Here is a 13,150-nt window from a genome sequence, read left to right on the forward strand (position 1 = left end):
AGACTCAAGGCGAGTCTAAGTCAAGTTAACCCTATATTATGAGACTATATTATAGTTTTGGCAAACCATTTTCAAATGATCAACATGTCTACATGCAAAGCCAAATAGAGTCTGACCTTGTTATGCTCGAATTCGGGACCCCCAAAGACCACCAGAGACCCAAGATCGATGTAAGCAGCAAAGAGGTGTTTATTTCGAGCTAGCTCAGTCCTCTGTGCACACACACAGCAACTGGTGACGCTGAGAGGCCCAGAGCCCAGGGTTTGCAGCAGTTTTATACATTCTTTGGAGAGGGCAGGGACTTCACATACATCATAGCCTCTTTTAGCAAATCATAACACACCTCGGGAAAAATCAAATAACAACTCTAAAACATGATTAGCACATTCACTGGTGGGAACAAATTGGGTAGGGGTGATTGGTCAGTACAAAAGGGGTATTCATTTGAACTGATTGGTTTAAGCCAAGAGGGGAGTACGAGCTGAACTACATGGTTTCCCAACATGTTATCAACCACCATAAACTACTGGGAGGGTCATCTGGCATCCCAGGTATTTCCCTGTCTCATGCTGATTGGTGGCTGCTAGGGGGCTGCTATGGGTCCCCACCTAGCCTGACTGAGTCAGGGACACCTGGCGCAGCAGATCTCTCCTGTTATTTGTAGATAAACAACTTAGCAGGGTGGGAATGTGCCTAGGAGTGCTCTGTGGGTCTTTCCAAGGACAAAGGCCATGTCCCTTCCTTGGACAGGCTTTGCTCTGAAATAGAGGCTGGTTTTTCAACCCGCACGTTAAGGCTGCAGAACAGACAAACTTCCTGTGAAGACAGACCCACTCTAGCCATCCCGTGGGCCCAAGCCAAGGATCAGCATTCCTTAGTCCCAGAAAACTAACCCAGGCAACTATCACCACCATCGTGACTGTGTGAAGCAAGTGAAAGATTAACATTATGTTGCCCAGCTATGTGACCAGAAAAATTAGTGATTTTTAAGTCAATTAAGAGAAAGTGAAGCTAGAGGGTTTATTTAGGTTTTTCGGGGTAACACTCCTTGCTTCTATCTTGATGTAACATTTTCATAATGATCTGGAAGGTCAGATTGACAGGAAATTCTTGGACACTCAGAGATCAACACCAAGAGATGGTGACATGGGAAGAGTTCCTGACCCATTCACCGCCTGCCTCCCTTCTCTTCGCACCTGCAGCTCTTCCATTGAAAAAGAACTTCACACATCCCCAAGTAGACACCCCAGCAGCCTACCTCTCTGAACCGTGTCCTTTCTTCCCACAAACACCACCTGTTGGCAAGCCTTTGGATATGCTTGGCCCTTGGAAGCTGAGATCTAGATGAGACACCTGGAAGGAGTTCAGGGCTGGCTTCAGAGGGGATTCTGGGGAAAACAGGTACAGGTGGCCTATCTTCCCACATCCTCCTCCTGCTGTGGGAGAGGGCCTAGGGAGGCTGGCATGGAGCCCTCAGAGCAATCCTGGATCTAAAGGGGTCCTGTTATGTCTCATGTTCAAACCAGAGTGATACCTAGTGTTCCTATAGTACCTTAATCTGAGTGTGTCAGAACTGAATTGAATTGTAGGACACCCAGTTTGTGCTGCAGAATCGTTCCTGTGGGGAAAACCCCACACATTTGGTGTCAAAATGTCTTGAGTGTGGCAATGAATATGGAAAGAAAACAATGTTTTTTCCTATCTTAGTGTGAGAAGCCGTTCTTGCACGTGATTAAGCTACCTCCCTGACTGGGTGTGAGGCGCTCAGACCAGCTGTGTCAGAGCCTTCCCCACCCTTTCCAGGTGCGAGGGCTTGTCCATGTGGAGGTGTGACTGACCATTGACCTGGAAACCAATCACTGATCCTGACCTTGGAATGCTGTCCCCCTAGACCTTCATTGGATAGAACTTTCCCAAGTTTTTTGTTCCCCAATAAAAGCCCACTCTCTGGCGTGCTTCTTCCTCTCTCCTGCTGGTCTCTTGTGTAAACCTCGCTACCACATCAGGTGGCTAGAGGTAGGAGCCGGGAGAAGCCGTCTCTTAACTGGGCAAGAAAAAGGTAAATTGAATTTTAGGTGTCTTTAATTTGATTTCACTAGTTAACTTCTATGTTTAGAACCTCTAGTATGAAGGTAGCGTGCTAGTCGCGCGGCAGATTTGCACCCACGAGGGAGCATATTAGGCTCCTTGTTTTCCTGGTTCAAGACTACTTGCTTCTGTGCATACAGGAAGTAAGTTCACCATTGTGCACCTGCACGAACAGAGGACCACCTAGACAGATGGACTTGGACTGTAAACAGGTGGTAGCACAAAGGTGAGCAGTTGCCATGTACCAAACACCCCGATAAATGTTTCAGACACAGCTTTCCTCAGTGTCCCCCGAGGCAGGAACTCCCATCTTCATCCTACAGATGAGGACAGCAAGGTGGACAAGAGAGGGGGCCAGAGGCAGCGGTTGTAACCAGCCTGCAGAAAACCTCAATCTTAATGCTGTGTGTGTGTGTGTGTGTGTGTGTGTGTGTACTAGAGACTGACCCAAGAGCACTCTACCTGTCAGCTACATGACCAGTACCTTAAAAAAGTTCTGAAGGCTGGGGTTATAGCTCAGTGGTAGAGTGCTTGAAGCATAGCACGTGTGAGGCACTGGATTTAATTCTTGGCATCACATAAAATCAGTAAATAAAATAAAGGTCTTGTGTCCATCAACAACGAAAAATATTTTTTTAAAAAAGTTTTTGAGACGGGATTTCATTAAACAGGTTTCAAACTTGCAATCCTCCTGCTTCAGCCTCCCAAGTAACTGGGATTACAGGCACGCACCATGGCACCCAGCTCTCTTATGCTATTTTGCCTCAATCAGAAGATAAACAAAGTCACTTCCATCCTACTACTGAAGGCCTCAGGTCCCCAAATTAACTTCCCTGTCCCCTCATCCCAATACAAAGAAGGTTCTCAGCCTCACAGAGACAAAACACTGGCCTAAATGCCACTGTGCTTGAGGCTGCAGAGGACGTGTGGAAAAGCAACTTTCATAAACACCTGGATACGAACTAGACTGCAGAAAGCACTGGGGGTGCAGGCAACTTGGCAGTGGCCGAGCAGGTGGGCCATCTGCTTCCGATGCAGCTGCCTATGCCATTCCCAGGAAGGCAACCTGAACGGCCTCTGCTCTAGCCCTGAGCACTCGGGATTCCTTCCTCACTCAGCTGTCTGACGGTGTCACCACTCTGCTTCAAAGTCACAGAGATCTGTCCCCTGACTTCTCACACAGCAGAAGTTCTCAGCTACAGGCAGAGAAGATGGAGGCTCCCGTTGGGCCCTCTCCAGCCTCGACCTTGTCGAATGCTCCTGATTTGCAGAAGTCCCTGCTGGACTGGGTGGAAAAGAAAGTCCAAATTCCACAGAGAATTCTGGACCATCTTGAAAGCCCTCTCTGGTTAAGTGATGTCTCTCCCTCCCCATGGTTTCCTGCTCAACTCAGACGTGCCCTCCTCTTGAAAAATGCAATGCTGCCCTCCTTGGTATGTGTGCCCTCCAAACATGTCCTGCTGCTGCCCCTCCATGGGCAAACAGCTCCTGGACCTTGGCTTATGGTCTGACAACCACAAGAAGGTCCCAGCCTAGTTCTCAATGTGCCTCATTTATGCATCCTCGGACAGGGCCAGAGGCATCAGTGGAGCCGGGGAACTGTATTTTGTGGGGGACTGAACCCAGGAATGCTTTACACTGAACTATATCTCCAGCTCTTTTTATTTTTGAGACCAAGTCTTAGTGGCTTTGGACTTCACGGAGTTGCTAAGCTGGCTTCAAACTTGTGACCCTCCTGTCTCAGCCTGTCACCTGATCATAGGTGTGGTCCCTGTACCCACCAGGGCAACTTTCACTTAGCATTTCAGGATGACATTCCTGAACCCCACTCCACCACAGACAATACAACTGTCTCTTTTTATTGCTCTAGAGAGCCGCCTGACATTTTCTTGCAGGAGCCAGGCCTCCCTTCCGCAGGGGAGAACCAAATAAAGAATTTGCCTATGTATATGCACTCCCATGACTTGATTTTAATTCTATTTTCATCCCACCAAAGTTCCCAGTGTCCAGCATCACTGAAAAAAGATCCACCATAAATTATAAATGTGAGTTATCAATTTTTAAATTCTGGCATCCCTTAATCTCTGTGGGAAGTTCCTAAACTGAGTGCCAACCAAAAATACCTGGAATGTTGGCACACTCATCCAGGACACAAGCATAGGCCTCTCACAGACCTGCCTGGTTAGCTTTCCAGCACTGTAACGAAATGCCTGAGATCATCAATATAGAGAAAAGACTGGTTTTGGCTCAGTTTTGAAGGTTTCAGTCCAGTTGGATCATGGCTGGTTGGGCTCATGGCTCTGGGCCTGTGGTGAGGCAGCAAGTGGCAAAGTAAAACCATTTACATCACAAACCAGGAAGCAAAAAAGAAAGAGGAGAGAGACTGGGCTCCCACAATCTTCTTCAAGGGCGCACCTCTCACTAGGCCCCACCACCTCCCAAGGTGCACCCTGGTGACCACTGAGCCCTCAGCACGGGCCCTGGGGAACACTTATTCAAACCATAGCAGTGCCCTTAGCCACTGGAGTCGCCGTCTGACATGAACTGCAACTCAAGGCCCACACAGGCCAGAAGCACAGTCCCAGCAAGCCACAGCACTCTGTGGTGAATCACCCTCATGCCTGGTGCAGTGGCACACGACTGTAATCCCAGTGGCTCAGGAGGCTGAGGCAGTAGGATCTCAAGTCCAAAGTCAACCTCAGCAGCTTAGCGAGGCCCTAAGCAACTCAGTGACACCCTGTCTCTAAACAAAAAAATATTTTAAAAAGGGCTGGGGATATGGCTTAGTGGTTAAGCATCCCTGGGTTCAGTCCCTGGTACCAACAACAACAACAACAACAAATCACTCTCGCATGCTGCTCCAGGAGCCTCTGCCTGCTAAGCCCTGACCATGGAAAACCACCCTTCTTCAGAGGGCAGCAGACATGCTCAGCCACAGAGTCATGGACATCAGGAAGGTGGACGCAGGGCCATGGAGAGACAAAGGGGATGTACTGAGCCAGGGCTCTGTAACACCCACAGCCTCCCCTGCTTCCCTCTCTTCCTAAACCACGGCGTCTGTTATGGAGTACTTTGGTACTTTGGTATCCTGGGATTAGGAGCAGGGCACTGCCGACAGGGTGGACTGTCATAGACTCGAAGCCCTCCTCCCTTCTCTGTGGCACCTGTGGGGCTTGACCAAAGCACCAGAGAGTTTCTGGGTACCTTGGAGGTGCTCTATTTTTTTCTTCAATCTAGCTACAATGAAAAGACAATAAAAATATTAGTGCAGAAAATTCTGTAAAGGCACACTTTAAGCTTCATCATAGATTGTGTTTATTACAATTTATGGAGGGGGTGGGACACTGAGCACGTGCTCCCTCGTGGCACCAGGTCTGGCTCTGCAGTCTGCATGGTGAGTGGTCAAAGTGTTGATTCCCCTTCCTTCTCGCTGGGGCTGGTGCCCAGGCAGCCCTGCAACACACAGCGCAATGGCCAGCCTCAGGCACGATTCCGAGGCAAACTGGCTCAACTCTCCTTACGTGCACATTCAGACCTCAGGATCCATGGTTTCTCCATGCATGGATCCAACCACTCCAAGTCAAAGATATTTTTTAGAAAACAATAAAAAACAACAATTCAACAATAGCAAAAAAATAATGCAAATTTTAAAACAAAATATAACAACTATTCATGTAGCATTTACATTGTATTAGGTGTTATAAGAAATCTAGAGATGCGAATGAATACAGGAGGATGTGTAGCTTATTCGCAAATATTATCCATCTTATATAAGGGATTTGAACATCCTCAGATTTGGGTATCCTAGCAGGGCTGGTCTTGGAATGAATCCCCCAAAGATACTGAGGGACAACTGTATACAACAGTTGAAAAACTTCCAGGGGACGCTAATTGTAAGGCAGGCAAAAATCTTAAATATTTTCTCCTTATTTACTTCAAAAATGGAAGATGCTTAATTTGCATACATAGAAAATGCTTCAGATAAGTTCCACTCCTTAGTCATTCTTTGTCAAATTCACACAGCCCACGGTTGAGAGCATAAAGGGAGTGAGGTTTACTGGCTCCTTCACCAAGCAGCAGCATGGTGAGGAGTTGTGCAATGCTGCATGAGTACATTCTCTCATCTGCAGGTTCTCCATGACATGGACACCGTAACAGGCCCCAAGAGAACATTTCCAAGCACACTCAGAGCAGAGGTGGGCAGCACAGGTTGGTCAGTTCATGACTGCCCTAGTTCTCACAGGACATGTGGTCAGGGCAATTGCTACTTTGGGAGGTTTTTCCACCTATACTGAAAAAGACAAATTAGAATGCTCGCATTCAAACTCCTTGAGAATGGTCAGATACGAGCACAAATAATGCACTCATCCAAGGAGAAAATTTTTCTTGGCGGTTTTTTTTTTTCTAAATTTAATACTACTACAGAAAATCTCTTCAAATGAATCCCTTTTCAGGAAGGAACCTGCTTCCTGTGTGCGAGCAGGCACCAAGATAGCTGAGGAGCAAGCACAGCATGCAGGATGTCAGCAGCAGGCCCTGCTCAGGGGGGTTCCACAGGATGCTAGTCTCTGAGCTTGGCTCAAAATGCCTCATCACTGGCAAGGAGCTACTGTGAGAAATGCTGGTAAGCCACTGAGGCTTTTTGAATCAGAACAGTCTCCTCATCAGCAAATATCATTGTGAGGAGTTATTTTGGCCCAACTGTAAGTAACACCATGTTTTTTAAACTACATGAAATTTCTTTTCTTTTTTCTGGGGGGGGGGGGGAGGGCACTAGGGATTGAACTCAGGGGCACTCAACCACTTAGCCACATCCTCAGCCCTGTTTTGTATTTGGGGCACAGCCTCACTGAGTTGCTTACTGCCTCACTTTTGCTGAGGCTGGCTCTGAAGTTGCAATCCTCCTGCCTCAGCCTCCCAAGCCACTGGGATTACAGGCATGCACCACCGTGCCTGGCAAACTATATGAAATTTCTTTTTTTTTTTTTTTTTTTTTTGAGAGAGAGAGAGAGAGAGAGAGAGAGAGAGAGAGAGAGAGAGAATTTTTAATATTTATTTTTTAGTTATCGGCGGACACAACATCTTTGTTTTGTATGTGGTGCTGAGGATCGAACCCGGGCCGCACACATGCCAGATGAGCGCGCTACCACTTGAGCCACATCCCCAGCCCATGAAATTTCTAATAGAAGACATTGCAAAAAGAAAGTACTGTTTTTACCTTGGTAAACAGTTTCTCTTTTGACACATTATATGTGTATATACCTATACACATATACACACACACTCACATACATATATGTGGGTATTGGGATTGAATCAGGAGTGCTCTGCCACTGCACTCCATCCCCAGTACTTTTTATTTTTTGTCTTGAGATAGAGCCTCACTAATTTGCTGAGGCTGACCTTGAACTTGTGTCTCATTGCCTCAGCCTCCCAATTTGCTAGGATTACAGATATGCATCACTGTGCTCAATGACACATCATATTTCTTTTAAAGTTTTTACCCCTCCACTGAAGACTCTATAGAAAAAATTTCTTTTTCGTCTGAGAGCTGGAGGATATTCCTTTGCTTTCAGATCCAATGACAAAGTTCCCTCATTTTCACTTTCGTTGATATCCCTGAAGCATCCAGATTCGATGATCTGCACACACAGAAGAGAGCACAGAGAAGCTGCAGAAACACGTAAGGTCAGGGGTCCCCCAGAGCCATTTGCCCCTACCCGTACCCATGCTTGATGTGGGGCACCTCAGAGCTCCTCAGCCCATTCTGGTTCCCTTTCCCAGACTCCTCTTCCCTGTTTCCTGATCACTTCTTGGAACAAGTGTTGTGGCCTCTTTTCTTCCTCTCTGAGTGTGCCACCAGAGGAGTTAATACCACGGCTGTCAGCACCCTGCTTAGGGAGCAGGACTCCAGGACGGCAGGCAAGCCACTGTGATGGCTGCCTCCTATACACTTCTTTACTGTGACTTACTTCTGGGTAACTGCCAATATGGTCTTGGCTTGTCCATGGTCTAGTCATTGAATAAATGTGAGCATGCAAGCACCCACACCCACACCCACTTCTGTCACTATTGGAAGTAGCATAAACCTGCTCTGCTGGAAAGGGTAGTACCTCAGTCTGCCAGGGGATGGAGACACACCCAGTAACAAATTGAGCGTAGAAGCTGTCATCTGTGGTGTCCAGGTAGACTCCTTTCACTGCAGAGAACCGTCCAATATCCACGACATCCTTACAATAAATGGCATGAGGCTGTGCCCCAAGAACAGAGAAAGGCATCAGCTCGTGAGATGAGTGGAGTAATCCTTAGCTCCCTTAATCACAAAGAACGAAGGCATGCAAAACCCATATTTAAATGTCACCAGGCTGGGGTGTACTGGCGCACGTGTATAATGGCTCTATAACGTGAGCTGTCTCTGTGGTCTTGTTTGCTTAAGGTGAGGACACAGGCAGTCTAGGACTACCCCAAGCCCCTGACCTACATGTTCCCCAACCCTTCTCAGAACTATGGAAATGGTCCCTCCTCAGAGACTGCTGGCAGCCTGCCTTCCCTGTTCCTGACCCTAAGCAGTCCACCTCTCCAGACCAGATGGCCCATCTGAGGTCCTTGTCATGGACTCCTGTCAGATGATGCTGTTCCAAATGTGCTGGTCAGCCTGACCTACTGCTTATCTCTGCAGAGACCTTGCCTGTCTTGTTCTCCCTGTGCCTTAATACCTATAGCGCTGACTGGCAGGTAGTGGGCATTTGTTAAATATGTCACACGGGAATCAATTCCAAGGAAGCTGTAACATATAATGTGAAGATAAAGACACAAAGCAAGTCCTGAGCAAGTCCTACTACTAGTAAAAATATTTTAATCATACACCTATCTCTACTCCACCAACCCTACAACACTTCCTCGCCTTCATGTTTCTAGAGGGTCTGTAGCAGGCTGTTCAGGATAGAGTTGAAGCTGCTTTTGCTCTGAGTTTATTTTATAAAGAATATGGTTACCTACCTGTCTTCCTGTCCTGCCCTAAATGATCTTGCCACCAGACCCCTCCCATGACCTGGCCCTGCCCACTGCCTGCCAAAAGTAACTAACTCCTCCCATGGCCTGGCTCTGCTAAGGCTGTGTATAAAGTCCCGAACCTTGTGGCCAGAAGCTATTTTATCCCTGAAAGTGAGCCATATCAGGTACTTAAACAATTGACCCCACCACTGAATAAAGAGTAGTCTGCTGATCTGAAATCTGTTCCCCGCCTCCGCCATTTGTGCACTCATGTGCTTACTTACACTTATGCTGTGCTGGATTCCCACAGGCCAGTGCCCTGCCCTATGCTAAGCACTTTGGAGACATGATATCATTTGATACCAACAGCATGCCCAAAAGGAGGCACGGTGACAGCTCCAGGGTCCTCAGGGTGGGGCCCGGCTATCATCCCAGGACCTTATGAAAACTGGAGGGGGGACTTATTCCAGACTGAAGTAGCAGGAGGGCACTGCTTGGGAGAAAGTGAGTGCAGGACAAGAGGTAAAACCGACCCAGAGCAGAACAGGGACCTGTGTAACAGGGAGGGCCTGGAAGGGCAGGCCAGGGAGGTCTGAGGTGGTGGTGAGGTGTCTAAGGGCAGGGCTTGGCTGCACCAGCAGTGACAGCAGACCCCAGGCCCTGGAGTTAGAGAGTTGCCAGGAAGGTCTATGAGTGGCTGAGGGGGCTGGGAGTGAGGAAGGAGGTTGCAGCAGACAGGACCTGCCCCACAGAGCTGAAGCCACACCATGACGGCATCAGATACTGTATCTGTTTGGGATCAGTGTTCTCAGACACCAGCTCCTGAGGGCAGCGTACTTACATCAGGGCAGAAAGGTGGGTCCAACATGTTTGCCTCCAGTCTGCTGAAGCTGATGTTCTTGAACACCGGGTGCTGCTTCACTCCTGCAGCCCCCTCGCCCCTGCAGCCCAGCCGCTCACTTGGATTCTTGGTGAGTAGCTGCACAAGAGGCAAAAATGGGTCAACTTAAGCTCCTAGGATAAAAACAGAAACTCAAGACAGACTCCATAATAACCAAGGAGCCAGGGACAGCAGAAAGCACATATGTGTAAACACAATCACTTCAACCTCAAAGTAACATTGTCTACCAAACCACATGAATTCTGACCACAGGATGCTTCCCAAAAGGCAAAACTAAAATTTTGCCTTTGAGTTACCAGTAAATGAGGTAACAGCAAATGGGAAGGCACACAGGGCAAGGCCTTCTTTGCTCTGCACACCTGAGCTGGGCCTGGGCCCAGGTCCTATCCCTGCAGGTGCTTTGCACTCCCTGCTCTCTGCTGGGACTGTGTGACTCTTGTGCAAGTTACTGGTGTTCTCTGAGATGCCTTCGTCCAATCTATTCATTGAAATTTAACTCATTCTTTCTTCTTTTTTTACAACCCAGCACTGGGGATTGAACCCAGAGTGCTCTGCCATTGAGCCACATCCCTAGCCCTTTTTATTTTGAGACAGGATCTCACTAAGTTGCGTACGGCCTCATTAAGTTGCCCAGGATGACTTCTAACTTGTGATCCTCCTGCCTCAGCTTCCTGAGTAGATGGGATTACAAGTATGCTCCACAGCACCCAGCTTAAGTTGGGTTTCTTCTCTTAGCAGATGATGAAGGTTAAATGATACTGAACATGTTATGTGCATTATTTCATTTTATCCTCCCAATAATCCTGTAAGGTAGAAGTTCTCCCACCCACATTTTATAGATAGAGACTGGGACTCGGAGAGGTGAGCTCATGGCGGAAAGATGGACTCACCACCAAACTCCAGAGCTAGCTATTCACAACACTGCCCCAGGCGTGGATATCACCTTCTCGCCCAGTGTGCCAGCACAGTGGGATTTCATCCCCCAAATCCTTATGCTCTTGTCTCTATCTTTGTTTATGGCACCCACTGCTTTTTCTATCTGTCATTTTGATGGGTTTTAGGCCTACTACTAAACTGTGGGCTCCTTAGGGACAGGCTCTATTTCTAACATTCCTGCAGCTGTCGAGGGTAGAGCAAACCACTCAGTCAATATTTATCAAACTGGCCAGGTGCAGTGGCACACTCCTGTAATCCCAGTGGCTCAGGAGGCTAGGGCAGGAGGATCGCGAGTTCAACGTCAGCCTCAGTAACTTGGTGAGACACTAAGCATCTTAGTGAGACCCTAAGCACCCTGCCTCAAAATAAAATATAAAAAAGGGCTGGGGATGTGGCTCAGTGATTAAGTGCTCCCTGAGTTCAATACCTAGTACAAATATATATACAGCAAACTGAATATAAATAGTAGCTTGATCGGAATGCTGTGACAGGTCGTCACCTCCAAACAGAGTGAGCTGTCTGGGAGAAAAACCAGGCTGATCCCACAGCTCAGTGACAAGCCTGCAGCACCCATAGTTTCATATGTGGAAACACAATGAGAGGAAATCAAAATAATTATTCTCCAGCCACTACACCTTGCATCCCCTTTTCTCAGTGCTTAGAGTCCACAACCCACCACCAAGCCAGTCCTCTGCACACAGCCCAGCCCCCTTGCCTCTCTCCTGCTCCACCACACTGCAGAGCTGGGCAGCATGACTGCTGTTCTGCCTGAGCCTGTACCATCCACTGGGTAGGGCAGGGACACTGCAAATCCACTGGACCCCTCTGGGGAACCCTCTTCCACTCCCTAGTCCTTCAACTGTCTCCTCTGTCCTTATACCCCCAACACCTACCTTGTTCCACTGATATTGAGGACCTATATACAGAAGCCCCTGCCCACATCTACTCTGCCAGCTTCACTAGGTGCAGACTCTGGAGGGGCCCACCCACACTCTCCTCCATCACCTCTTCTCCTCCCCACTGCAAGATCTTGGCTCTGGAGTCTTCCCCTCCCTAGCTGTTTCTTCTCAGGCCATCAGTTTGGAGTTAGCCTAGACCCCTCCCCTCCACATGGGCAAATCCCTAGGCTCTGCCTTCAGGATCCACCCAAGATCAGACCACTGCTCACACTTGCTCTGCCACCAGAGTCTAAGCCTCCTCCACAGGGTTCTCGTGCTGGGCCAGGGGCTGCACAGAGCTGGGGAAAGCCTGCCTGCTCCACAAAAACTACCAGAGTGAGTTAGAAGTTTAATTTCCCGGCAGAGCCTGACCCACCATCCTACAAATGGATTTGGTGTCCTCGGAAAACTTGGCGGAGTACTGTTCAGGATCCCTCTTCACTCTTCGGTCAACCTCTTCCCGTTTGACTTTCTCTTTGAATTTTCTGAATGGAGAATGTCCCTGAATCATTTCATATATCAGACAGCCAAGTCCCCACCAATCAGGACTAAATGTGTACTTTTCGTTATTGATAACTTCCGGAGCTAAATAACAATACAGAAAATTCAATTAAATTTTGGTTTAAAATCTATCATTAATTCTAAATAATTATATATTTAATATATAATTCCAACATGGAGGAAACTTAAAAGCATTATAGTAAGTGAAAGAAACTAGACACAGGGGTCAAATAACACATCATTCTGCTTATATGAAACAGATGGAATAGAACAATGCACGGAGACAACCAGAGTGAGCGAGAATTCAGAAAGTAAACTCCTGTGGCCGGGCCCAGGGCTAGAAGGGGAGGGTTAAAGAGTGGCTGTTAATGAGCACAGGTTTCTTTTTTAAGGTGATAAAACATGTTTTGAAACTGGTGGTGGCTGCACAACTGTGAATACACTAAAATCCACAAAATCGCATGCTTGGAACTGTTAGGTTCTGTGGTATGTGATGTCTGTACACACGGGATGAGCTCAAGTCGGCAGGAGAACACCATGAGGCCAAGGTGCTTCCTGAGGGGATGCCCTCCATTCAGAGCCACCCATGGGTGTCCCTAGTGCACTGTCACTGTTTGCCAGTGAGTGTAAATCCCTTAAGCCAGTAAGGGCAGGAATGGTGACATGGGATCTTCTGCAGGGCTCTTAGTGGCTTGAAGTTCCCTCAGAGGCCACAGGGTTGGGCTGGCTCTGCCCACAGATTCTCTGGAAGAAGCAGATTAAGATGATTTCCCAGGAGGTCTGCAAGGTCCAC

General features: G+C 47.9%; 1 protein-coding gene across 7 annotated transcripts in view; it reads right to left on the reverse strand.

Moving 5' to 3' along the window:
- Window positions 1-2,879: 2,879 nt before the first annotated feature.
- The window catches only part of Grk4 (G protein-coupled receptor kinase 4), a 69,184-nt gene continuing 58,913 nt past the window's right edge, over window positions 2,880-13,150 (reverse strand). For all 7 annotated transcript variants that reach the window (XM_077803308.1, XM_077803306.1, XM_077803304.1 and 4 more), the window contains 5 exons: window positions 12,233-12,441; window positions 9,923-10,060; window positions 8,202-8,339; window positions 7,593-7,730; window positions 2,880-5,541 (listed from right to left, as the gene is read on the reverse strand). In XM_077803308.1, coding sequence (XP_077659434.1) covers window positions 5,491-5,541; window positions 7,593-7,730; window positions 8,202-8,339; window positions 9,923-10,060; window positions 12,233-12,441 — 674 coding nt within the window. In that variant the 3' untranslated portion in view covers window positions 2,880-5,490. The remainder of the gene's footprint in view (window positions 5,542-7,592; window positions 7,731-8,201; window positions 8,340-9,922; window positions 10,061-12,232; window positions 12,442-13,150) is intronic.

The sequence above is a fragment of the Urocitellus parryii genome, chromosome 10 (assembly GCF_045843805.1).
Source record: "Urocitellus parryii isolate mUroPar1 chromosome 10, mUroPar1.hap1, whole genome shotgun sequence".
Classification (NCBI taxonomy): domain Eukaryota; kingdom Metazoa; phylum Chordata; class Mammalia; order Rodentia; family Sciuridae; genus Urocitellus; species Urocitellus parryii.